Raw genomic sequence first — 26,021 nt, forward strand, 5'->3', positions numbered from 1 at the left:
TCCTTAAGTTTCAAGATCAGCCCCCTCCCCGCTTCACAGCTTAGCCAGCCCTCTCTCATGACACCTCTAGAAGCTGCCTTCTGAGGTTCTGAGAGTCTTTCCCAGCAACTCCACCCCTCCTCTGTGTAAGATCAGTTTTCTTCCATTCTGCTCCCAAACAGCCTCGTCCATGCTGGGGGGTAACATTCCTGTCATGGCTTAGCCTTGAAATAGGCCGAGGGAACAGAAATATGAAGCAGGCGACTTGCCCCATCACACCCACACTGAGTGCAGGCCCGGGAGACAGGCCCTGGCCCAGAATATCTGCTGGGTTTGGAAATGAGCACCTCAAATTCAATAGCCTCTGAGTACAGGTGCATCTTCGTTGAAAAAGAAGGATCAGTAGAATGAATATAGTCACTATCAGTCTTGCACGCCACATGTAAACTAATCCATTCAGTTACTCTTCATTTGTGGAAAAAATATACCGAGAAATCCCGCTCGGAAATGGGAGTTTTAAATTATATTGTTTGTTATCTGTAATTGAAAAAATGCTCTGCACACGTATGGCAACAAGTCAGCGTTCCCAAAACACTGTGCCGGAGTGAAATGCTGTGGGTAAAAGGGTCCCAGGGTTTAAGGTCCAGCTTCTTTGCTGCAGGACTTTTCAGAGCTTTAAAAACAGGAATTCTTTTTATGCATTTCTTTTTTTATTTTATTTTTTATTGTTGTTGTTGTTATGCATTTCTAAGAAGGCGATATAGTTCTCAGCATTTCCAAAGTTCATTTGACCAGGAACCTTTTCACAGAATCATGGGTGGAGGTGGTGGTGGTTGGCTAACATCCCCTGGAATACACTTTGCAAAACCAAGGCTCAGAAGTTACCTATTATTAGAACCCCTGCCATGGACAGCAGGCTTTATAGCTAGTCCCCAATGGGCTTTCAGATGGATCTCATTCACAAAGGTTTTCTTGAAGAACAAAGGAGAGGGTGATTTGAGGCTGTGGTGGGCTAGGGCAAGACCAGGAATCAGGGGGCATCACAAGAGGAACTGAGGCTCCTGAAGAAGCTCCAGGGGAGCTGAGGACAAAGAGTTCACTTCACTTGCCCCTGCACTTGTTCCTGGTCTGCCCCAGGAGATGGGCCTGCAGCTCCTCAGGAGGCTCTCCTCCTCTCCAGAGTCCACAGGCAGACACCTCCCCCTGCCAGTGTGGGACTCCATCCCAGCACTTCCCTGGCTTTCTTGCTGCAGGAAGGTAGGTATGGCTGTTGGGGACAGCAGCTTGCCAGGAGGCCCATGGCATGGCTGTCTGGTCACAAGGGCTTAGGCCAAGCCTGGCCCTGGTCCACATGGACAGATTACAACTTTATTCTCCATCCTTGATTCCATTTAGGATGCTCAGGATCAATGAATGATCTGTTCATTCAAGTCCCATCCCCCACCCCCCCAGTGTGCTGACACCATGTGCTACCTCCCTGGGGATAAATCTGCTTTTCAAAGGTAATGCTTGCCTAATGGTGGGGTTCTGGGCACTGCTACAGGGAGGAAAGGAAATGGCTTTGACCTGCAGGGTACCCCATGAGTGATCCACCATAAATCTGTCCCTGTTGACCACTCTGCTCTTCCAGATGCACCATTACATTTGTGTATCCAGCAGGAAAATATAATTCTGCTCAGAATAATAAACATAATGTCCTGGAATCACCAGGAAGCCTCAGGGGGTACTGAACCATCACTACCTGGCTTCCGCTCATCTGAACCCCTGGGATGTGGAGGGTGTAACTCTACCTAATAACCAGCTAGCAGGGACCTTGCTCCTGCCATGGGGCCAGGCCCAACTCCAAGCACTCTGTATGTGCTGACTTGCCTATCCCTCATGACGATCCAGTGGAGGAGATGCTCTTTTTGTCTTTTCCATTTTATAAATGAGAAAAACAAGGAGAGAGAGGCCAAGTGATGTGTCCATGGCTACCCACCTAAGAAGTGGAGCAGCAAGATTGGAAGTCAGGCTTCCTTGGCAGAGCTTGGAAGTCCTCTGCAGGGGTGCCACTCTGCCCAGGGCTGAAGGGCGAAGGGCTATCCTGGACTGAGAGCAGCTGGTACTGCAGACCCGCAGAGACCTTTACAAGTAGCTCTTCCCATGCTGCTGAAGGCACAAACTGGAAGCCATGTGCATCTTAAAATAGAATCTTGGAAAAATGAATGTGTTATCCAAAGGAATGAATATCAAAGGGCAATGTTTAAGAATGAGGAGGGGATGCTGTCTTAGCCAGAGAATGTTTCTAGGTAAAGTAATCCCTCAAACAAACTAATTAACAAAAAACAAGCAAAACTACACCAAAAACTAAACAACAACCACCGCAACAAAACTTCACAGAGAACCACCGCGCAGGCAATCACCACATTTGCCTGTGGATAAAACTGACAGTTCTAGAAATAAAGGGAGATAGATATAAAGAGTTTCAAAGTATGGGAGTGATTTTTGTTTATTCATTTAATGTCAGGTTTCAAAGAAGGAAGAGTATGTCTGGCAACTGTTACACATTTGTTCTGTTTACAACCCATCCAGATGCCTTAATGGGCTCTGTCAGGAGTGAGAGGGTCCCCACAGCTGCTTCCCAAAGCCCGCAGACAACCCTTGGTGGGGAGTGTGAAGCACATGCTCGGCAGGCCGCCTTGTGGCCATTACTTCTTTTTGAACACTTGATGGCACACCTGGTCACCGCAGGTCAGCTCCTGCAAGGTCAGAAAGTAGGTGAGTGACTAGCAAGCCAAGTCTTCCTCTGTCCCCCATCCCCGCCCCCCGCCCCTCTTGGTGTCTGTGAGTTGAGTTGAAGGAGGGAAGCTGGAATCCAGAGGACACTTAGTCATTCTGGGCAAAGTGCATCTCATAGACCCAATCAGCTGGCATGCCCTGCAGGTAGCAGTAATTTGATTTTGACACTTGAATTGAGCTTGAACAACTATAAAAATGAAAAATGCAAAGAAATTACCCTCTTGGGTGGGATTTTTTTCCTACTCCCGCGATTAAAGCAACATCTCCTAATTTATAAAAGGCAGTGAAGCCATGGAGAAGGCAAGGATCTAGTGGGGAGTAGCATTTGGAAAGCAAGGGCCTGGGAATATGCTGGCTGGTGGGCTCTCACTTCATGCTGTGGACTTGCTGGTCTCTGGTGATTAGAATGTTGGTTGCTGGCATCCTGGGTAATGGCAGGGTGACAGGGCATGGGTTGCAGAAGGGCACCCCCCAGGCCTGCCTGTGCAGACAAGATGCTGCTTTTCATCCAGACAGAGGGAGGCCCCAGGCCTTATCCACACCTCATGACTCCTTGAGGGAGGAGGGAGAAATATGAGTGTGTGGATGGCCACAAAATCATTGCGGTTGACAATGAATCCATTGTCTTAGCCACAGGGACCACTGAGGATTGTACTACAATTAAAAAAATCCATCATCCAAACCAGTGCAGGTAGGGAAAATCGTCAATGGAAAACACGGTGAGTGCTTCCCATTTATCACCAGTTGACACTGCCTCCAAAATAAAGATCTCAGGTGAGGCAAGCCTGGTTCTGAAGGGCACCGTGGTGACCTGAATACTGACACTGGAGCCAAGTAAGCCAAGTAGCTGCCCGACTCCATAGGTGAATGAATGATTGAATGAATGAAGAGCTATTTAATAAATGAGTGCCTGAATGCATGTAGGAGAGAGAGATTTCTATTTGAATGCTGGACACATAAATTGCCTTGAAGATTGAAGACTGAAAAATTCAGCTATCTAGACACATATAATTTATTTCAGGAGACCAGCCATCATTCCTACTGTTCTGTTCTAATACTGAGTTAACCGAAAATATTTCAGGATTAAGTGGACATACCTGGTGACGACAGGCCAACACCTGTGGTCTGTAAGGTGGTTCCCAAGCCCACCTGTCCCTATCCACCCCACTCCCAGCCCTCTTCCTCCAGGCTCACATAATGGTGAGGAGGCCGGGACCCACCCTCTTCTGGGGCATCTTCATTCTGTGCCTCACATTTCTCTTTGGCTGATCTTTCACAGGTTCCCTGTATTTCTCCTTGGATCTCGGCTTCCTAACTCAGCATTTTGAACTTTCATTTTAATTGCAGCCGTTCACAGAAACAGCCATATAGATTCCTTCCTGGAGTCCCCTGAGCCAGATGGGAATGGCTTTCTGACTATATGACCACACGCATTTGGCTGGAGCTCAGGGGAGGAGTGCAGGGCCATTTTTCTTGTCAAGGCACCTGGCTGGGTGAACCTGCAGCTTGTGTAAGCACCGTGGAAGGCAGCTGGGCAGACCCTGGGACTTACCAGGTGTAGCTTGTCCCCCTCAACCCACTGCCTCCATCCGCGGTTCTCCTTCTCCCCCTTCTGCACGCACACAAGGACATCACCTTCCCAGGTGATCAGCGTCTGCAATGACAGGTTCCCAGGCAAATCAGATGTATTGTCTTGATTGGGACTGAATAAACCTAAGGCTGCAGCTGCGGTTCCCGTGGCCATCGCCAGGCCCCCACAGGGCAGAGGCCTCAGTCTCTGCCCAGCCAAGGTCTGCCAGACTCACTTTCTGCATCTATCCTCCACTCCTGCCAAATCAGCTTATTGTGGCTGGTTCTGTTCTCTTTTAAAGCATTCTAGGGGTGCCCAGGTAGCTCAGTTGGTTACGTGTCTGACTCTTGATTTTGGCTCAGGTCACGATCACAGGGTCGTAAGCTCAAGTCCCGCTTCCAGCTCCATGCTCAGCAGGGAGTCTGCTTGAGAGTCTCTCTCTTCCTCTCCCTCTGCCCCTGCTCTCTCTCAAATAAGTAAATAAATCTTAAAAAAAAAAAAAAAAGAATTCTACTCTCCCATTTTACCATATGGTGAAGATAGCATTCCAAATCAGTGGGGGAAAAAGACGACGCATTTGACTATAAATGATAGAAAATTTCTGGACGGGCAAAATAGCATAATGTCAACAGATGAAGAACAAACTGGAAAAGATAATTGTAACACATATCAAAGACCTGACTTCCTTATATATAAAGGGTTCCCGTAAATCAATAAGAGAGAGACCATTAACCTAATAGGAAATTTTAAAAAGGATCCAGCTAACAGCTTACAAGGGGGAAAAAAAAGCCCAAAAAACTAAAACCCAGCAGATGGCTTTTAAACATAAGAAAAGATATTCAACCTTAGTCCTAAAAGGAGAAATGCAAATTAAGGCTGTTTTTCTGATACAATTCATCATATGGTCAAAGATCAAAGAGTCTGATAACACACTGAGTTGGAGGAAGTGTGGAGAAGCTGGCACCTCCATAAATGGCTGGTAGGTATATAAATCGGATGAATCCTTTTGCAGGGCAATTTTATAGTGCCTCTTGACACATAATGCTGTGTATACTCTCTGACCTAGAAATTCCGCTCCTGGGACATTCCCTCCAGGAACCCCATTGTAGGACTGCCTATTGTGGGGCAATAACACAGGCAGAGAAGCTACCTAACTAACTAGCAGGGGACCTCAACAGATGGCTCTAGTGCCGTCCTCATCATCCAGAATCAGGAGGGTGGCCCTTCTCCGGGTCCTGGGGTTCCTCCAGGCAGCAATGCAGACTGGTTAGTAGCATGGGGGCGGCAGCGGAGGTGCAGAGCTCATGCTGGCCAGCCAGGCTGAGCTGACCAGCAGGTTTAAAGGAGCCATAAACCTGCTGAACCCCAAGACGCTCAAAATTCTGTGCGCATACTTACAAATTATATACCCCCAACTCCTTTGCCTTCTGTTTCTCCTTTTATTTCTTCTAGTACCTGCCTCAGGACCATTTGTACTATCTCGAGGTGGTTCTCCAGGGCCACCTGCCTCTGAGCCCAGATTATGACTGCGTATTCACCTCCTGAAGGATGATGTCACCCCCATCCAGGCTGTGGTTTTGTGTCAGTACTGTTCTTTCCCAGGGATGACCCTGATGCCAGCTGGCTTTCTTCCAAGTATGTGCAAAGCATATTGCTCCTCTATGAACAATATTATTCTAAGGAACAGACGTTCGCTTTTCTCTCTTTTAAACCTAGCTGGTGACAAACTGACCTGTGTTTCTTTATTCACTGTCCTTGCATATTCATGTCTATTTTGGGGGACAAATTTGTTTTCTACAGATTATTAAGTCTACCTAGTTCTAAAATAGGACTTGGTCTTGACCATATTATGTATTTTTTTAAAAAGATTTTATTTATTTATTCATGAGAGACACAGAGACAGAGAAAGAGAGAGAGAGGCAGAAGACACAGGCAGAGGGAGAAGCAGGCTCCATGCAGGGAGCCCGATGTGGGACTCGATCCCAGGTCTCCAGGATCACCCTGGGCTGAAGACGGCACTAAACCGCTGAGCCACCCAGACTGCCTCATATTATGTATTTTATGTACAATTCTATTCCTCCGCATTTTACTCCTCAACACATCGCACTGTTGTTTGTTATGGCAAAGGACTAGAAGCCTCACAGATTCCGTCAGTGGGTGGCTGGTCAAATACGTGTAGTTCATCCATGCTGTGCAGCCCTTGAAAGGAGGAGGCAATTCTATACTTATGGAGGAGGGCAGTTTCCATAGTGTATACTTAAGTTAAAAAAGCAAGGAGCAGGTCCATGTGCATAAAACCAGGGAAGACCGTGTATGCATGCATATGCTTGCACATGTTCTCTGCAAGGAAGCAAAAGATCCCTTAATAGTGACTGTCCCTAGGGAAGGAATGGAGAGATTGGGGGCCAGGATAGGAAGGAAATTTCACTTTTTACTATTTAAATTTTTAAAAACCATCTGCATGTATTAATATTCCCTAAATTAATTTAACAATAAAACTCTGCATGTTTTTTAAAGAAAATATGTCTTCTTCTTTGGGGCCACCCTAAGCCTCACCTCTTTGAATGTCTTAGAGAAGCTTAAATCACAGGTTGCTCTCCTGGGAGGGAGATGTTGTCTGGAATATTCCAGAATTCCCTCTCAAATAGATGAGAAAGGGATATTCATGTGTTGTTGCCCATCATCAGACTTGGGACTCAGTTCTCTCCCAAAAGGATGGGAAAGGACTCTTGTCTTCTATTTGGGCAAAGACTATGTCTTCTAAACAACCTCCCCCAACCCACATTGCCTTCCACATCAAGGACACCTAAAACATGTTGATTGAACTAGTGTCTTTCTCCCCCAGTAGATAGTAAGCTCCATGAAAGAAGAGGCCACGTCAGCTGTTCATTTCTGCAAATTCAGATTCGGCATAGTCACTAGTGCAGAAAAGGTGCTTGGTGAGCAGTGTTGAATGAAGATCTGTGATTGAGTTATTTTGTTGAAATGGAATCTTGAGATAAATCCATGTGGGAGAATAAATGAGCGTATGTATTCTTCACTGATGATGATTCTTGACAACGACTCAGCCAGTCTGCTTCCTTGCCTTGGTTTCTATGGTCCCCCTGGTGTGTGCATATGACCATCACTATGGACACTGGATGGTAACTGTCCATCTACTTGTCTGCTTCCTCATGAGGCTGTGAGATCTTTCAGGGCAGAAAGGGCTCTGATTCATTACATTACCCATAGCCCCTGACTTAGGTCTCACGCATAGTAGGGGCTTGGCAAATTTGTAGAAGGAAGAAAAAAGAAAAATGTTGGTGCACGAGGGCCTGTCTTCATGTTTTCTTTTAATAAATCTTAGTAGGCAGCAAGATTAAAAGTTATTCTGACCCTAAGTAAATTGGTTACCAATGAATTATGGTAATACTTACAATATCATAGCCTTACTCCTACGTAAAACAGACAGTAAGAAGAGAGAGCAGTTAAAGAACTAAAATTCCACAATTCAGAGGAGGTTTTTGAAAGAGGCTCAATTGCCTTAAAAGATTTTGAGGTTGAGGAGATGGATATAAATGAGGAAAACCATTGCTACTGAGCCAGAGGATGAAGAAGACGTGCTTGCATTGAATTAAAGAAGAAAACTGAGCCCACGCTGCCATCGCCCTCTGTGTCCAAATTAACGGTGTTAAAAACAGCCCTGTATGGGAAATTAGATAAGGTACTGTCTTGTCTTACTGTTAAATTTATAGAGGTGGATAACTGTACTGTGATTTTATAAGATAATATCCTGATTCATAGGAAACACTGAGTTACTTAGAGGTAACACATCAGATTGTTCAGAAAAGAATATGTATACAATGGCAAGAAAGCAAGTACAAAAGATAAAGCCAATGGGGCAAAATATTGACAATAGGTAGCTCTCGGCAAAGAATACACAGATGTTCTTTGCTACTTTCATGCAACTTTCCTGTAGATTTGAATCAGTTTTCAAAGATTTTTGTTGTTTTTGTTTTTTTAAGGAAAATAACAGCTTTTTAAATCAAGCCTGACGAAAGGCACTATGAACGTCTTTAAGCCCTCCCAGCGCACCTGCCTTTGTGCAAGAGCTATTTTGGCAGCCCCCAAGCTCCCCTCCTGCAATTCCCCCAAGTAGGGACCTCCCAGAGAAGCCTGCTTCCCCTGGGCCCTCGCAGACGTCATTTGTTCCAACTGCCATCATCTGTGCTTTCCCCTGTCCTGAGTATCCACCCCAAATCCTTATTGTCCTTTTTTAAGATTTTATTTATTTATTTGAGAGAGAGCGAGAGTGAGCTTGTGAGAGAGAACATCAGCAGGGGCAGAAGGAGAGAGAGAAGCAGACTCCCCACTGAGCAGGAGCCCGATGTAGCGCTTGATTCCAGGACCCTGGGATCATGACCTGAGCCAAAGGCAGATACTTAACCGACTGAGCCACCCAGGCACCCCTACTTATTGTTTTTGAGACATAATTCACATAGAATAAAATTTGCCTTTTTTTTTAAAAAAAAAAAGCTTTTATTTATTCCTGAGAGAGAGAGTCAGAGACACAGGTAGAGGGAGAAGCAGGCTCCATGCAGGGAACCTGACGTGGGACTCGATCCTGGGCCTCCAAGATCATGCCCTGGGCCAAAGGCAGCTGCTAAACTGCTGAGCCACCCAGGGAATCCCAAAATTTACCTTTTTAAAGTACAATTCAGTCATTTTTAGTATATTTGCAAGGTTATAAAACCATCACCACTGTCCAAATCCAGAACATTTTTATTGCCCCCCAAAGAAACCCCTCACCAATCAGCCATCACTCCTCATTCTCTCTGCCCCTGGCAACCACTTTCTGTGTCTAGGGATTTGCCTAACATGGACATTTCATATAAGTCACACAATATGTGGGCTTTGTGTCTGACTTCCCTCACCTAGCAGGATGTTTCCTGAGTTCATGCGGGTGGCAGTATAAATGGGTGATCCATTCCTTATTACGCCTGCATGCTATTCCATTACAGGAGGATCAGTTACTTCTTTTAAATTTTATTCTGAGTAGCCTGTGTATTTTTGAAAGGGGCTTTAAATCCTCTTAGAAACAAATTAAGGCAGTAAGTGAAGAATATATATGATCTACAGGAAGGAAAAAAGGTGGGGGTTCCTGGGTCCCACAAAGAGTTGACCTCACAGTTAAAGTGATGCCACCATTCCTGCTCTGGGATGGCATAGATCTGGGCACTTTAGGACTCTATTCCACCTCTGCTAGAACCCCACCCCACACACATCTCTCCCCCAAACTTCCAAATGGGGAGATTCTCATGAGGGTGATGTAGGAATTCAGAAGTAGAGCCCTGAAGAATCAGAGCATGAGTACTACTGCAACACCTGCACATAGGCACGTGCAGATGCATGCACACATGTGCAGGCTCACACACGCATGCACACACACAGATACATGCACATGTGCACAGGACACATTTGCACACAAGCAGACACACACATGCACATGTGTGCACATGCACACAGACACAGTGTTGTGTGCACTCAGGCATGTCACCACATGTGGCAACGGAAAATAATCAGAGATTGACTCACTTGCTCCCTGTGATCCCTTTCCAGCTGAAGGGTTTTGGTCAAATTATAGGAAGTATGTAGTCCTGAGGGTATCTGCTCTGGATTGTGATTCTTATGGGAACAGCCTTTTGCTGGAGACTGGGCAAATTCTGTTCTGGCGACTTCTCAGCCCCAACCCATCCCGTGTGTGCATGTGCGTGTGCGTGTGCCCTAACTTTTTGTTGTGGACAAAGCAGAGATAAGAAATGGGAAGGGGGGATTCACTCTCTCTCTTTGCAGGACAAGAGCTGATCCTGGGGACATGATGGGGCCCCCAGGGCAGGAGGGAAGGCAGGGAGAATGGAAGGCGAAGAGGCACAACAGTGGGTATTGAGAGCCAAAATCCTCTAATGATCAGGAAGGGTTGAAAGGACGTGACTTATTTTAGGAAAAGTGAGTTCTCTACTATCAAAGGTGATGAAAGAACAAGTCAGAGACAACAGGCCTGCTTTTCAGCAGCCCACATCCAGAATGGAAAGGCAAGGGGAAATGAATCATTGTGAACAGATTAGGCTGGAACAGCAGAGTGATGCAAAAATTCAGAGACAAATTTCCCATCAGTTCTGGTGTCTGAGGAATTGGCCTCCTAGCCACACAGTTCAGAGAAGTCTTGTCGATCCATCAACCCCTCAGGGAGGGATTCTACAGAAGCTGTTCCAAGCCCGGAAGCTTAGGCTCTTATGCCAAGACTGCTCTGATGGAAGCAGTTCCAAAGTGCTTTTCATTTCCCACTTTTCTTTAGCAAGGAGCACTAAATATAATTCAACCTTGACTTGATGGCTGAGATTATCAATGCTGCAGGACAACTTGATGGAGAAATAAAATGTGTCCTGCTCTCTTGGCTTTAGAGTCATCGCCAAAGAATGATGACAGCTTTTTCTCCCCGCCCCAGGAGAGCAGCCAAAGCTCACATCCCTTGCTTTGGGGGGAGAGTTGAGATCCCTGACTTTTAAAGAGCTCCTGGGAGCACCAGAGAAGAGTAGGACTGGAGAGAGAAAGGGGAAGGGCAGGGTGAAAGGTCCTGCTTCCTTGCGGCACTCTGAAGGGCTGGCCCACTCTTGAGGTGGGGGCACAGATAGCTGGGGATAGGATCCTCAGGACTGCCCTCCCTTACTTTGGGAACCAGAGCAGAGGTCCTGGTGGCTCCACTGGCATGGAGGGAGTGGGTGCTATAAATATGCAAGCTTCCCACCCTTGTATAAACTGCATGAGCCTGGACAGTGAGTGGTCAGTGGCAACCATGCTAAATGACAAACCAGAAATCCTTCCCAGTTTCCTGGACTGTGTAAACCACAAGGTTTTTGCATGATGCTAAGATTGGAATGAGGTGGGGGGTGGGGAGGAGTGCTACATGGGTGGCTCAGTTGCTTAAAGCATCTGCCTTAGGTTCAGGTCATGATCTCAGGGTCCTGGGATCAAGCTCTGCATCAGGCTTCCTGCTCAGTGGGGAATCCACTTCTCCCTCTCCCTCTGCTCCTCCCCCAACTCATGCTCCCTCTTGCTCGCACTTTCTTTCGTGCATGCACCCTCTCAAATAAATAAATAAATAAATAAATAAATAAATAAATAAATAAAATCTTCTTAAAAAGATTGGAATGGGGGAATCCTTAAGTATGACTGAGATTGCATTTCTCCCCATTCCTGTTTGTGGGGACTGCACAGGTATAATTGGATTTGGAGAACCAAAGACAGGTGCCCTGAGTATGAGTGTGAGCACTGCAGCGGTTGGAACACTGCAGGAACCATGTGGCTGTGATACCACAGGGTGATGCAGAAGGAGAGGGGGACCTGCTGTGACCCTGCCTCCCCCTGCTTCCTGCTCTCAACCCCACTTCTCTCTGCTGCTGTCATTCTCTGCTTTATTTACAGACAGCTCCTCTGGGCGAGGGCCCGCTTTCTCTGCAGAGTCCAGTTCTCAGGCTTTGAGATAACTCCCCCCTTGTATACTCAAAGTTGTCTGCTCACTTTCAGGGCCCTACCTGTATCTGAGCAGTTCAAGTGGCTGGAGGTCTGGCCTTCCGATGCGCAAGGATTTCCTCGATTATGTTCTGTGAGTTAAGGTGATGCTGGGACAGAAGTCATCCGGATAGTGCCAGAGGTTTCTCTAAGTGACTAGCACTGGGAAAACCTTGACTTCTTTAGTCTACTGACTTTTTTTTGATTAACACTGCATTTTCCTTAAGAAAATCAAATTAGTTGAGATCATCCAAGATTGAGGTATTTCATATAAAAATGTGTGAATTCTCAACATCTCTAGAAAAGAAAAAGGAAGTCTAGCAACAGGAGGCCCCAGTGCTCCATGGCAATGCTTGGCTGCTGCTGAGTAGGGCTGCCCCGATGAAGCTGTGCTACCCAGCTCTGGAAATCACTGTCAGTCCCTATGGTATCCCCCTTGCCCACCAGGCCCATGTTGGCATAGGAGCTGGCCTCCTCCTCAGGTCCTGGAGAGGTCGGCAGCCTCCCCTCTCTCCTTTGCTTATAATCTTACTGTAGAAGCCAGTTTGCCTTTCCTGCTGAGCTTCCAATAATTGCTTATTGCCAGCATCATTAAGTCCACTCTGGTTCCCTCTCCTGATCCCTCCCTAGTTGTTTCTGTTGTATTTTCATCGTGAAGCCAGATAGCTGGCGCCTGCACTCAGACTATTTGAGTAGAAACTGCCAGGCTGGGTCCTCACCTTCACAGTCCGATTGTCCAGGCCCTTTGTGTACTCCTCAAACTCCACTCCTACAGTGAAATCCAGCTCATAGTTGCGGAACGTGCTGTTGGTTTTCGTTTTGAAGTTATCGCCGTCTTGATCAATGATTTTCGTCTGAGTCAGACGCACTGCGATCTTGCGGGTGGCAAAATCAATATCTGTTGGCAAAGGCAGTTGTGGAGGTTATGATGTGCTCAGCCAGACTCATTCATTTCTTTAACAAGGCCAAACATTCAGGACCAGAGACACAGACCATGGGCAGCCCACATTTCTTTGCTCAAATGGGAAACAAGAGTTGTCTCACACTTGGCCAGTTTGTGCATCTCAGTCAATCGTCTGGAAACCTAGGGTCTTGGAGCTTTCTCAGGAGCTCTGATGGTTGGGGGGGCAGGTAGCAGGCAGGGCTCACCCCTAAGCTGCAATTCCCAGTGCGCAGGTGTGTTCATACACACACACACACACGCATACGCAAGTACATGCATACACACGCATCCCTCCTGCAGAGAGGCTCCATTCTATCTGACATACTGGATTTCCTTCTAAGAGTTGCTGAATAAAAGACTTCATGTTTTAAAAGAAAAAAAGACCGCTTAAAAATAACCAGGCTAGATCATGGGTAAAAGCAGACCTTTTGTTAATGTCCACGGCAAGTAAGATACATATAAACTCCTGTTTTTAAAGCAGATTGGGGTGTACTTAGATAGGCTCAGTCATGGCCCCCAGGACAATTTTAAGCATATGCCAGGCAGTAAATACTTGTGCAAAGATTTCTTTTGTTGCTTTTGAGGAAGAGATGAATAATTGTTTATATTTTTATTACTGTGAAAAGTTTAAAACAAACCAGAGAGTAAAGTACAAGGAGCGCACACATCCATTACCCAGATTCAGCCATTATCAAGATTTTGCCACTTTTACTCCATTTATATCTTTTCTTTGCCTTGATTTTTTTCCATCAAATTCTATAGTAGTTCTCTTTTTTGAAAAATTTTTATTTATTTATTTGAGAGAGAGAAAAAGAAAGGAGTGTGCTCTTCAGTGGGGTGTTTCATTTACTAAGCTTTGATTTTGACAGTATGAAGCTAAGTATAGAGCCAAACTTCTTGTTAACCTCTGGTTGAGTGTAAAATGTCACTGTCCTGTAGAATAGATTTAGAAACAGAGGGTAATTCTGGAACTTGTTATAAACATTATTAAGCTCTTAGTATCTTAGTATCTAAATTGGGTCTCCTTTATGTCTGTGAATTCTCCAGATATTTTTGGATGCTAATCTAAATCTTTAACATTTTTTTTCCCAGAAATTCCACCTGGAAGTTTTCAAAAACACTGACATTGGTCTTTTTGAAAACTTCCAGGTAATAATGGCCTCAAGAGTAAGAATAATTCAGATTCATTGAGTGCTCTTTCTCTGAGAATCCCAGCCCCATCTCTATGGTAGGTCAGAAATTAAACTTCACATTGTGGGCTGTCTGGTGGGGGATGAATACTATTGTGCCCATGAGGAAGACCAGCAGTTACCAACAGTTTAGGAAGCTCCTGGCAATATGGAGAATTAACACCTCCACTGGCCCTACCCCCACCCTTTCTGCTACCCTTTCATGGCATCCAAGTATCACTTCCTTTGTCCTCGCTTCCCATTACTTTCTGACTCATTTCCTTCTGGATCTTTAGTGACTATCACTCTTCTCCTAAAGGGCCAAGAAGAAACTAAAGCTGACTGGTTAGACTTCACTGTGGGTCAGCAGTTTGGCCACAGGTGGGAACCCACAACAGTATAACACCTGCATGGGGAAGGGCCCCAGCTGGGCCTTTGGACCTGAAATTGTATAGTCAGCCTTTATCATAAAGGAAATAATTTCAAGTAACATCAGGCAGCCTCCAAGGTAAAAGGATTTTATGCCTATATCCTAAGTTGAAAGGAAAAACAGGTTGCAGTTGGCATGAGCTAGCACATGAATGCCAGTGCCTTGCTCTAATATCATTCATGACTATTGGTTGAGAACCTGTCATTTCTAAGAATTCACCAGTGAGTCCCAAAGCTCACTGCCCATCAGGATCACATGGGGAGATGTAAAAACTAGAGATTTCTGGGTCTTATCCTAGACCCAGAATCTCTGGGTGGTTTTAGGTCTAGATTTCCTCATCAGGGGGTATTTTTTTTTTCCAGGGGGTGTTTAAAGAGACTTCTATGGTTTAAGAAATTTGAAAGCCATGATTTAAGACCTACTCCTCAAGCCATAGATGATGACATGGAGGCCCAAAGAGGTTAAGTAACTTGTCTAAACATGAAGATGCAATCACGAGGTTTGATAACTGGATGGATATGTGTGAAGGGACCAGGTTGGGAGGAGAAGACAGTGGTTTTGAGCTTGGGAGTCAAGATGAGATACAGGAAAGTTGGAGAGAGAATTAATCTTATGAAGAAGAGAGGAACTGAATTTTAGGTTAGATGATCTGGGGGTTACTCTATGTGGAACCTTGATAATATTTGAGGTGAAAATTAAGACAAGCCTTGGAACCAACCAGGAATGGTGCCCCTGGAAACTCCTTTGGGAAACCTCACCCAACAAACCCATGAGATAAATATTATATTATCTCCATTTTATCAATGAGGAAACTGGCTCAGAGAAGCTGTGTTGCTTTCCTTAGGTTATACAGTGAGGAAGTGATAAAGGTGGAATATGAATTCTGAATGGCCTGTCTCCGGGGCCAGCACAGCACTCCACAAGCTCTGGGCTGACCCGGAGACAGGCCATTCTGAGTTCATATTCCACCTTTATCACTTCCTCACTGTATAACCTAAGGAAAGCAACACAGCTTCTTCTTGTCAAAAGGTCAGACCACTCGAGTTTGTGCACTTTCTGTGGCCGCCCAAATACTTCTGAGTGAGTCATCTTTACAATTTCCCTGGGCCCACAGGGACTGCTAGATCCAGCTGGATGACACCTCCCTGTTTGGGGCAGTTTATGTTTCCTGGAGCTCTACTGTACCGTCTTCACCACACAGCAATTGTTTTCTGGGCTCAGGGTACTATAGGGTCCAGGCTGAGCTGGACCAATCACTCTCTAACCCCTGGCCTTTTTATGGTACCTCATTTAACTTCTGCTCCACGGCTTATGGAATCGGACCAGGGACAACCAAGCCACATAGCCTGCAATGAGGCCACAGGATGTGGAATCAAAGCCTCTCCCTGCTGCCCTTTGTGCTGTGAACACTTCTAGGGCAGCATTCTCAGAGCCTGGGGTACCTTGCTGTGTTTGCCACGGTGCTAAGCTTCATGGGTCATTGGGTGGTCTCAAAATGTAGCTCATGATAAACTACATTTGGAAAATGAGGAAGTAACACCAAGAGAAGCTGGTTTCTACACTGAAAAACTTCACACAGCCTTCAATCTAGGAAAGATGCTTTGCAACTACAACAGCGGGGATAGAGGATCTGGACTTTCCCAGTCTTGTGTGGCCGTAGATCACCTTATGGTGGGACATGCCCCCAGCTGCTCTGTTCCACAGAACAAGATGCAGAAAGGGTGGACGAAACCCTTCAGCTTTATCTCAGTCACCCGGGCCCTGCAATCACAGAACTATCACCTGTTTCGTTTTCTCCCTTTAAGGCAACTGCTGGCCTATTTGAAAGGGAAAAGACTAAACCGGACCAGGTAGTCAAGCATTTCTGTTTTAGAAATTAATCCTTCCTTAAAATTGCTATAAGCCACTGAAGAGTCTTCCATAGCTAGTTGGTATAAACACATGCCTGTGGCAGGCAGAGGGCTAACATGTCACACTCCAGCTCCTGTTTCTCTTCTCCTACCCCAGAAATACAGTCTGGTGAGTCTGGTGACACCTGTGTGTTCAGTTTCAGTCCCATTGTTGGGCCCTCGAGTCCACATCTACAAGTAGCAGAGGGCAGTGGCCATAAGTGGAGCTATTACTAACTGCATCAGGTTGCTTTGAGGATTAAATTTGATGGTGTTTGTGAAGAGTCCTGTCCAGTGGCTGACAGCCTGAGGTAATGGCCCCATAAATGGTAGCTGCTGCCATCATCGTAATCATCATTATGAAGCTCCTTGATCTTACGGGCTGGTGTGCTCTGAGTCCTTCTCATTTTCCCAGATAAGCCCTGTGTGTTTCCCCCCTAAATCCTGGCCACCCTCCTCTCAGCTCTCCTCACAAAACCCAGCCCCAGCCTTGTCTTTTCTAGCAGATTCTGCTCTTTCCTGCCTCCTTCCTCACCTGTGCCTTCAGACCACACAGTTTTACCACCTAGGAGATAGTACCCAGTACTTTCCTCTGACTTTTTCATGGGGGGGGGGGTGATTGTTCTTTCCTCCAAAATCTTACCTCTATGAGGATAAGGACAATGCTGTCATCTTGTTCTGTGTCCCCAGGGTTGGGCACAGAGCAAGTGCTCAAGAAACACTTCCAAATTGGTTAATGGGCACCATAGGTCAGGGCAGTGGTTCTCACAGTGAGGTCCCTGGGCCAGGAGCATCACAGCACCTGGGAACCTCTTAGAAATGTCAGTTCTAGAACTTACCTTCCATCTGGGGGGTGGGCCCTGCTTCTTTTTACAAGCCTTGCAAGTGATTCTGTGCATGCTAAAGTTTTAGAACCACCAGTATAGAAGAGTGAGGGTCAGATCCAGGTTTAAATCCTGTCTCAGAGTTCCCAGCTAGGTGACTTCAGTGAAGTCACTTTCTCTTTCTGAGCCTAAATGTTCTCACAGTAATATGGGGAAAGAATACTCATCTCCTAGTGTTATTTATGTAAGGATTTAGTTAAAACGATGGTAAAATGCTTTACAAAATACCAATGAGCTTGCAGGTATTCTGTGCACATTGGCCTCCACCCCTTGACCTTTTCAGTTTAGGTGAAACAGTGGTCAGATTGGCATTAAGTCCAGAATGAAGTATCTTGTCCATATTTATGCATCTCCAAGGGCTCTGGACTCTGAAGGAACAGTCAGAATGGTGGTTGATCTATTCCCTCACTAGCGTAGCCCTGGCCTGTCACATGAGCATTTTATCCAGCCTGACCAAACATTTCTCTGCGAGGACCAGCTTCCTCGCTGCAAAGTTTGGCCATTGGGTAGACACAACTTTACTCCTGCTCCGGAGGTCCATGCTGCTTTCAACCATGGTGCTGGAGCCATAGGTAGGAGGCGAGAAAGAAAACCAAATATTAACCAGGTGAGACAAGGGAGAGGGCTCCTGGCAAAACAAATAAGAGAGAACTGGGAATTACAGAAAAAATTAGAATGGCAGCATTCCTCAAAGAGGGTGTGCAAACCAAGGCCCAGAGACTTAAAGTGGTGGGTTCAGAGTTACCCAACTGGGACAGAGCTGCTGACAGAGAGCCTACCCAGAAATAAATTCTGTTTATCATTCACAACTAAGGCTCCCCTAACGAAAATAATTGCTCGTCCCTGGTTGCCTAGAAAGGTAGATCACAGCTAAAAATGCCAATTGCTGATAGAACTGGTTTGTCCTGGCAACACCACCCCCAGTCAATCTTTCTGACCAGTGCCGGGGGAATCTTATTAGGGGCTCTATGCAAATGGAATCAAGGCTTGCTGCTTCTCTGGATTGAAAAATGGCTCGGCCTCTTGGCTACCCTTTAGCATTTGCACAGGCTAGTTAATCATGTCACCTCTGCTCCACCCCAGGGAAGGGAGCCAAGTGTTCTGTATGGTGGATTCGTGATATTTCTAATCAAAAGGAAAGGTTTAACTGCAACCGTCGAATATACACACGCACAGATTACAAAAACACTTCCTCTTTGTACTTTGCAGAGAAAATTATTTTCCCGATACGGTATTTTAACACCAGGGTTATCGAGTGTGTTTTATCTGCTTTTCTGGATTAAAGGTATCTTCGAGCCTGATTTATAGCCAGGTGAAATGAATTTCTATCTCAGAGGAAAAAGGTCCAAAGGCAAGCTATTCTGAATAATATATGTGGCTTGTAGCTACTGCAGAAGAAAACAACAACACTGAAGCGACTTTATTAAAGCATACTTTCCATAACTGCATTTTGAACAATGTAAGTCATAAAGTTGAAATATGAGTATACGACTCACCATTAAAATGCTTTGTAATAGGCTTGTGAAAAAAGCTAAAGTTGCAGGCTAAAAGGGCAGGCACTCTTTGCACATTAGAGAGAGAGGTGCCCACATATTCATCATGGAAAATCTGAAAGCCATTTCAAGCGCAGCTTTGACGGGCTTCAAACCTGGACTCCTTAATTCGCAAATCATCAGCACTCGGAGGCAACTGTGAGGCGCAGAGTGCAAGAGCAATCTTCTCCGCATCTTTTCCTCCAGATAACACATTCAGAGAGAAATTGGACTGGCCCCCTGCTTGCCTCCTCCTGTCTCTCGTTGGCATCTTCAAATATGTTTAAAGCCTGTCCTAGCCAGTGGAGGCAGGCTAGAGACCCTGGGGGGCCTCCCTACCCTGTCTGCAGGATCTTCTCTCCCCACTCATCCTCTAGTGCTCACCACCGGGATGGGGGCAGGGTAGAGGCGTGACCAGTACAAGCTAGGAGAGAAGGGGCTCTCTCTCTCCTAGGGGAATAGGCTAGGAAGCGTCTGAACTTATTTTCATTGGAGGTTTTCTACTCCCCACCCCCAGTACCTTCCCTGTTTAAAAGTCCGACCAGATACCATGCGGTTCAAGTAAAGACTTTGGCAACACCTATAACTTCTCTGACTTGTAAGCACCAGCAGAAATCCAAATTTTGTGAAACTAAATTTTTGGGTCGTCAGACAATTTTTCTTGTTCTCTCTCCCTCTTTCTCACTTGGTAATTTATTTCTACCCAGGGACTCTGAGTGACTCTTGGCAATGTTTCTAAGGGGCCTGGCTGTCCACCACCCCAATTTGCTCAGAATGAAGCTTTTCTTCCTCTACCCCCATGCTTCATACCTGCATGTAGGGCTATGGAGAGAGCTTGGGTGACAGAAGCAGGCAGAATGGGCTCCTGCCTACACAACATCATTTCCCAACCATGGGTGACCCCGGGGAAGTCCTTTTATTTCTCTGGGCTTCAATTCCTCATCCTGTGAAATGGAAAGCATTCCTTCCATCTCAATCCCTGATCACACCCTGAGCTCTAGACCTGGTGTCAACATGCCAATTTCAAACTCCATCTGGATGTATAAGCATCTGAAGTGAAAATATGCAAAACAGAAGTCTTGGTGCATTTTGCCCTGCCTAGCACCACTCTCCAAACTCACTCCTCCTTGTATCTTCTCTATTTCAGCCTATGGGATCACCATCGTCCCAGTTGTTCAGCCCTAAGCCTGGAGCCATCTTTGTTTCCTCCATATCCTCTGGTTTATATTCCTTTGCAAGCCTGTTGGTTTTATCTCCAAAATATATGTTGAACCTGTCCTCTCTTCTCCAGGCCCCTGGGTACTACTAGCCTAAGCCACCATCACTTCTTGCTGAACAACACAGTGGCTTCCTAGATTGGGCCTCCCTGCTTCTAGTCTTGCCTTCCAATGGTTCATTCTCTACACTGTAGCCATACTCATCCTTAAAGAATATAAATAAGATAGTCTTCCATTGTAAGGGCTGATCTTCCCCTTCTTGGCCACTTCCCAACACACCAGTCTTTGTGTTTCTTGAACACACTCAGAACTTTTGCACTTGCTGTCTCTTGTACCTGCAACACCACATCTTGACATTGGCTTACCTGTCACCTCCTCAGACAGCTTTCCCTGACCACCCATCACTCTTCACTCAAGAAGTCCTTTTAATTTTCTTTAAAGTGTTTACCTTAAACTATTTACTTGCTCTTGCTGACGCTAGCATGTACACTCCAGGAGGGCAAGAAACTTGTCAAGTCATTTACCACCATATTGCCAGTACCTAGAACATTTCTTGGCATGTAATCGGTGCTCAGCACACTTGTTGAAACTAAATAAATTAAATGAAATAATGTATATCAAGTTCTGGCAAGATGCTTATCATGGCTTGATAATGCTTATCATAGCATGTGCTCGCCTCTGGAGCTGGACTGTGGCTCCTAAATAGGACAGGATTTGGAACATTGTGGGTGTTCAGGAAAACTTTCCTGGTAGAGACCACTCAGGTGGGAGCTACCTGACTTCAGCCTCTAAGCCTACCTCCTTTCTGGTAGTGGAATTTTCCAGTAGGACATTTTGCAGTGGCCTCTGCTCTTTTAAATCTGTACATGTTGATTCAAATGAAAAGATGGTCTTTGTAGAAGATGGCCCCCAACTTCCTTTCCAAATAAAGAGAAGAATTGGATTTTCCTTAATATTTACAATTTGTGTACTAAAGATTTTCTAGAAGTCTAGAACATTGAACATCAACTGAGCAGTTTTAGAACACACACCTTCCATTATATGTCCACATCTTCACTGATTAAAGTTACATGGTAGGGTTTTACTTTCTAGGCTCCCTCCCAGCCCTGTCCCCACCCAGTCAGCAAATCTAGTGTATTTCCCACTCTAGACATCCCTCTGTCCACCTTCTTGGCACTCTTATTACCATCTTTCCAGGGCTATCACAACAACCTTTTCACTTCTTTGACAGTCCTTGCAGAACCATTCACCTTTGGCTGTCAAAGTGGGCATGGTGGCTTCTCTTTCCTGTGCAGACAATTCCTGTCCTTGTGTGGGAAGAAGTCCACACGTGGTGGCACACCACCTTCAAGATATGACTTGACACCATTCTGACCCTCTCTCATCCCCTCCTTGCACTTCACCTTCTGGCAATACACCTTGTTCTGTTCCCCCGTTCCATACTACATTCTTACTGACTTAGGCTATGCACAAGTCTACCAAGCCTGTGTGGAAAAATTCCCTCCATCCTCCAAAACCCGTACCCAGCACTTAGGAAGCCTTCAATGACCTGTGTACAGTAGCCCCCTCCACCACCCAACATATATATCTTGTTCCTGTTGTTCTATTGCTAGGGGCCCAAGGGATGGAATCACCCACTGTTCCCTGGGTGACAGATCGCATTCTCTTAAATGGCTACAACAATATTTCTTGTTGTAAATGCTGTTCATTGCATGTGACTTTGATATTCCTCTCACTGAGAAATGGGGCCTATGTGTCCTTCCCTTGAATGTGGGTGTGCTCATGACTATTTCAACCCAATGGAATACAATGTAAGTGATGCTGTATGATTTTTGAGCCTGGGTTATAAAAGGCCACTCAGCCTCTGCCTTCTCTCTCTTTGGACATAACAAGCATCCTATGAGGAAACTCAGGTCACATGGGGACACTACATGTAGTGGTTATATTGATATTGACAGCCCAGCTAGGGTCTCAGCTACCAGCCACTACTAACTGCTAGACAGAGAAGCAGGGAAGCCTTTGGGATGGCTCCAGCCATAGTTATTATCTACCTGCAATTGAATGAGAGCCCCCTAGCAAGAACCTCATAGGTAAACATGGCCAGCCCACAGAACTATGAGAAACAATAATAAAATTACCCCAGGTTTTAAGCCACTGTGTTTTAGGGGTCATTTGTAGCAGAAAACAGGAATACCATTTGTGCATGGCTGTAATTTAACTGTTTGCCCAAGTTTGAGCTCCCTGAAAGCAGAGACTGGGTTTGGTTTTTGCCTCAGATGGCACGGTCCCTGGCTCCTACAGAAAATGCCTCAACTGTGGTAGAAAAGTTGAGTGATTCCCTGTGTCTATACGCTACTGGCCTCACTCCTCAGTAGGTAACGAACCTTCCACCAGCATTCTGTTACAATGCTGTAACTTCATTTTCAGATCTGCCCTCCTCAGGCTCTCTTTTAAATTGAAGACCACTGCCCCCACTCCCTGATCCAGCCTGCAGGAGAACCTCAGAATACCCAAACTCCTTGGGGTGAAAGAGTTTACCGGCTGCTTTCCTTGCTGTCAAGAAAGTCTAGAGCCTCAAGAAATATCATGTGTCTAAGAAGGCAGGAAAGGAGGTACCATTAACCTTTGGCACTCTTTAAACATTTAATAACTTTGATAATTTGTGGCAAACCCAAAGGTTGCTGTGACATGTCATGCTACTGAGGCTGGCAGCTGAGTCATGTGGGGGCACTGGTGTGCAGAGTGAATCATTGGCTAGTGACAAAGCCAGTTTGCTCCCCAGACCCACATTTCAACAGGAGTCTCTCCTTCCCTACTGAATCAGCCACTAGGGCCCCAGAGAAAGCCACTTTTCTGGTGCAAGGGATTAAAGTATAAGAAAGTGACAGTTCTTTAGCAGGAAATGGAGTTATACTTAGTAATATTTCCGTATCTGGGGATTTCCAGAGATCTCCACATATGTTCTTCCCAAATGCCAAGGGCCAAACGCTCAAAAGGGCAAAGAAGGCAAACTTTACTACTTGTCAGTGTTGGGAAAGCAACCCCTGTCTCATACGGTGGGTCTTGGGGAAATTGTACAGATTTGCTGGATTGCTTTTAGCAGATTAAATTGTGGGGGAAGCCACCTCAGCGGCTTCTAGGAGATGGTCATAGGAGGGCTTGCTTCTCACCTGAAGACTGGAGAGAGTGGCACTAGGGGCCAGTCTGCACAACTGAAAACTGAACTGAGACTCAGTTTTGTACATAAAGCCACACAAGATTTTGTATTATTTAGGAATATGCAACAAAGAACACAAAATAGCTTTCTGAGCATTTTCCCTAAGTCGGGCTTGTCAGTACAGCTGAGAGCTTGAAACTGCCAAACAGCCCTTGGCTTGCTTCTCTTTACTGTGCAGACAATTCCTGTCCTTGTAGGATCCTTGTAGGATGAAGTCCACACATGGTGGCACACCACCTTCAAGATATGACCTGACACCATTCTGACCCTCTCTCATCCCCTCCTTGCACTTCACCTTCTGGCAATACACCTTGTTCTATTCCCCTGTTCCACACTACATTCTTACTGGCTTGGGCTTTGCACACACCTACCAAGCCTGTGTGGAAAAATTCCCTCCATCCTCCAAAACCCCACCCAACACTTAGGAAGCCTTCAATGACCTGTGTACAGTAGCTCCCTCCACCACCCCACACATGTATCTTATTCCTATTGTTCTATTGCTAGGGGCCCAAGGGATGGAATCACCCACTGTTCCCTGGGTGACAGATCACATTCTCTTAAATGGCTACAACAATATTTCTTGTTGTACATGCTGTTCATTGCATGTGACTTTGATATTCCTCTCACTGAGAAATGGGGCCTATGTGTCCTTCCCTTGAATGTGGGTGTGCTCATGACTATTTCAACCCAATGGAATACAATGTAAGTGATGCTGTATGATTTTTGAGCATGGGTTATAAAAGGCCACTCAGCCTCTGCATCCTCTCTCTTTGGACATAACAAGCATCCTACGAGGAAACCCGAGCCAGAAAATTCCTATTTGGCAGATGAAGAAACTGATTCCAGAAGGTTAAAAAATTGGTCAAGTTTAGAAAGCAAGGCTTAACTGGGCCAACCCCTCTGGTTTGGTTTCCTCACCTGCATGATCTTGGTCAGAATTACACTTCTGAGCTAAGCTCCAGACCATCCGCCCATGTATAGAATCAATCTTCCATTCTACTTCCTACTCAGTGCACTAAACACAGCGCAGCAGGGCGGGGGCTCTGGTAGGAAGATTTGTGCCTCCCCTGTCCTTCTCCAAGGATTTGAGGTAAAATTCTGACATCCAGGAGGAAAAACAAAGCAATTTTATGTTGGAAACATGTTTAGAGTACATGAAGAAAGTTTCAACCTCTATAAATTGTGCAATATACCTCAGCTCTTCTTGTTTATTGAACACGGTAGAAATGTTCATCAAGTTAGAAATTATTGCACAGAAAATCCCACAATTCCCATTCTTGAGACTTCCCGTTGTCATATCCAAATTATTGGGCCTCTGACCCCACCCGGAGCCCCAGCAGTGGGGAGATTCCAACCAGGAGCTCCTTACATGAAGAGCTCTAAAGCTGGAAAGGTGATGAGGAGGCTGTTACCAGATGAAATGAGCACAGGCAGCCAAAGCTCCCTGCCCAGTGCCTGGCCCACAGCAGCTGCCCCACGCAGTCAGCTACTCCTTCAGATTTCATGTGATTTCTGTCAGCCCATGGGAGATCCCACAGAAGAGTCAACTCAAGACACACTGATCAAGCTCTTGGCTTAGAGTCCAGTTCAAAAGTCAGGTAAAGCAGTGAGTTGTTTGATCCATGTGACAAAAACCACTCCTAGCCTTCTGTGGGTCTGATTTTCTCTAGCTGAGAAATTTATAAGCCACTCCTTGTCTGCTTCCCCATCACAAGTCTGACACAAGAGCAATGCAGAGGCCATTCATGGATAATATCATGTCCCAATTGGTGATCTGAGAGATGGTGATCAAAGGGGGGAAGAGAGCTACTGCATTATTCTGTCAAGTTTGTTTTTACTCCGTGTGTGTGTGTGTGTGTGTATGTGTGTGTACCCTCCATTCATGTATCTTTTCTGTGTATTATGCTAAGGATATTTCAGACATTATCCCATTTACTATTATTCCCAATTTACAGATGAGGAATCCAAGCTTCGGAGAATTTGTATGACTTACCTATTATTACCTAGCTAGCAAATAAAGAGTGAGGCTTACACACAGATCTGTTGGACTCCATGGTGGTACTGGTCTGGAGGGCTGGACAATAGTTCCCAAAATGCCCCTCCTCCCCCCAGCCCTGGTCTCCCCCTTACCTAGAGCCTTCATGTAACCTTCAAAGTTGTCATTACTCTCCATCTCCCAGGTTCCATTCTGGTCCTTTGTCATGGTGATAGCCTCTGGTTCAGTGTAGATGAGTATTGAATGTCAAAGAGCAGGCTACAGAGAGAACATGTTGAAATGAGCTACTTTTATAGGGTAGTGGACCAGGTTTATGGCTCTGAGACAACAGGTTCAAAGGTTATAAGCACAATCCAAACAAACTTTCCTTTCTTTTGCAAAGTTCAGCAGGACTATGAGCAACTCACACTCAAAGTCCAACATGGCCAGCCTGGATGTCCCAGTGACTTCATCCACATGCAGAGTCCCAGAATAGCTCATATTTGGCAGCCTGGGCTCCCACAGACCCCTTAGCCCCATACTGAAATTCTGTTCTGCACTTGAGGAAAACAAATACCCAGTGCCCATTCCACACTGGGTGGGCCCAAATCTACTAAATGCAAGCCAGACCTGGATGCAGGCCAGATAGGAGAAAGAAGGGCAACGGGACTCTGCTTAAAGAACCCAGGAGCAAGCTAAGGATCACCTTGACCAAAGTGGGGGCATAGTTGGCATTTGGTTAAGGACTCTTGGTTCAGGCTGTCCCCCAAATTGGCTATCCCAATTGTCAGAAACTGGGTTGGTTTACTGCTCTGATACATAGTTCTGAGAGATGAGGCCTGAGCAGGGGCCACTACACTCTGAAGGATAGAAGTGTGGGCTGAGATAGA

At 45.7% G+C, this 26,021-nt stretch overlaps 1 protein-coding gene across 1 annotated transcript; it reads right to left on the reverse strand.

Moving 5' to 3' along the window:
* Positions 1-2,434: 2,434 nt before the first annotated feature.
* Positions 2,435-25,445, reverse strand: RBP2 (retinol binding protein 2). Its single transcript, XM_025449115.3, has 4 exons — positions 25,287-25,445; positions 12,595-12,773; positions 4,310-4,411; positions 2,435-2,717 (listed from the first exon to the last, which is right to left on the reverse strand). Exons 1-4 carry the CDS (start codon positions 25,357-25,359, stop codon positions 2,667-2,669), a joined length of 405 nt encoding a protein of 134 aa, XP_025304900.1. The 5' UTR covers positions 25,360-25,445; the 3' UTR covers positions 2,435-2,666.
* Positions 25,446-26,021: the final 576 nt, after the last annotated feature.

Source organism: Canis lupus, chromosome 23 (assembly GCF_003254725.2).
Source record: "Canis lupus dingo isolate Sandy chromosome 23, ASM325472v2, whole genome shotgun sequence".
Lineage (NCBI taxonomy): Eukaryota > Metazoa > Chordata > Mammalia > Carnivora > Canidae > Canis > Canis lupus.

Excerpts from the sequence above, each read along its gene's own strand:
- RBP2 (XM_025449115.3), bottom strand. The coding sequence starts at position 25,359 with ATGACAAAGGACCAGAATGGAACCTGGGAGATGGAGAGTAATGACAAC. Across the intron at positions 4,412-12,594 it reads TGGACAATCGGACTGTGAAG|ACGCTGATCACCTGGGAAGG; the intron begins GTGAGGACCCAG and ends CTGTCATTGCAG. Across the intron at positions 2,718-4,309 it reads AGGGGGACAAGCTACACCTG|GAGCTGACCTGCGGTGACCA; the intron begins GTAAGTCCCAGG and ends CTGACCTTGCAG.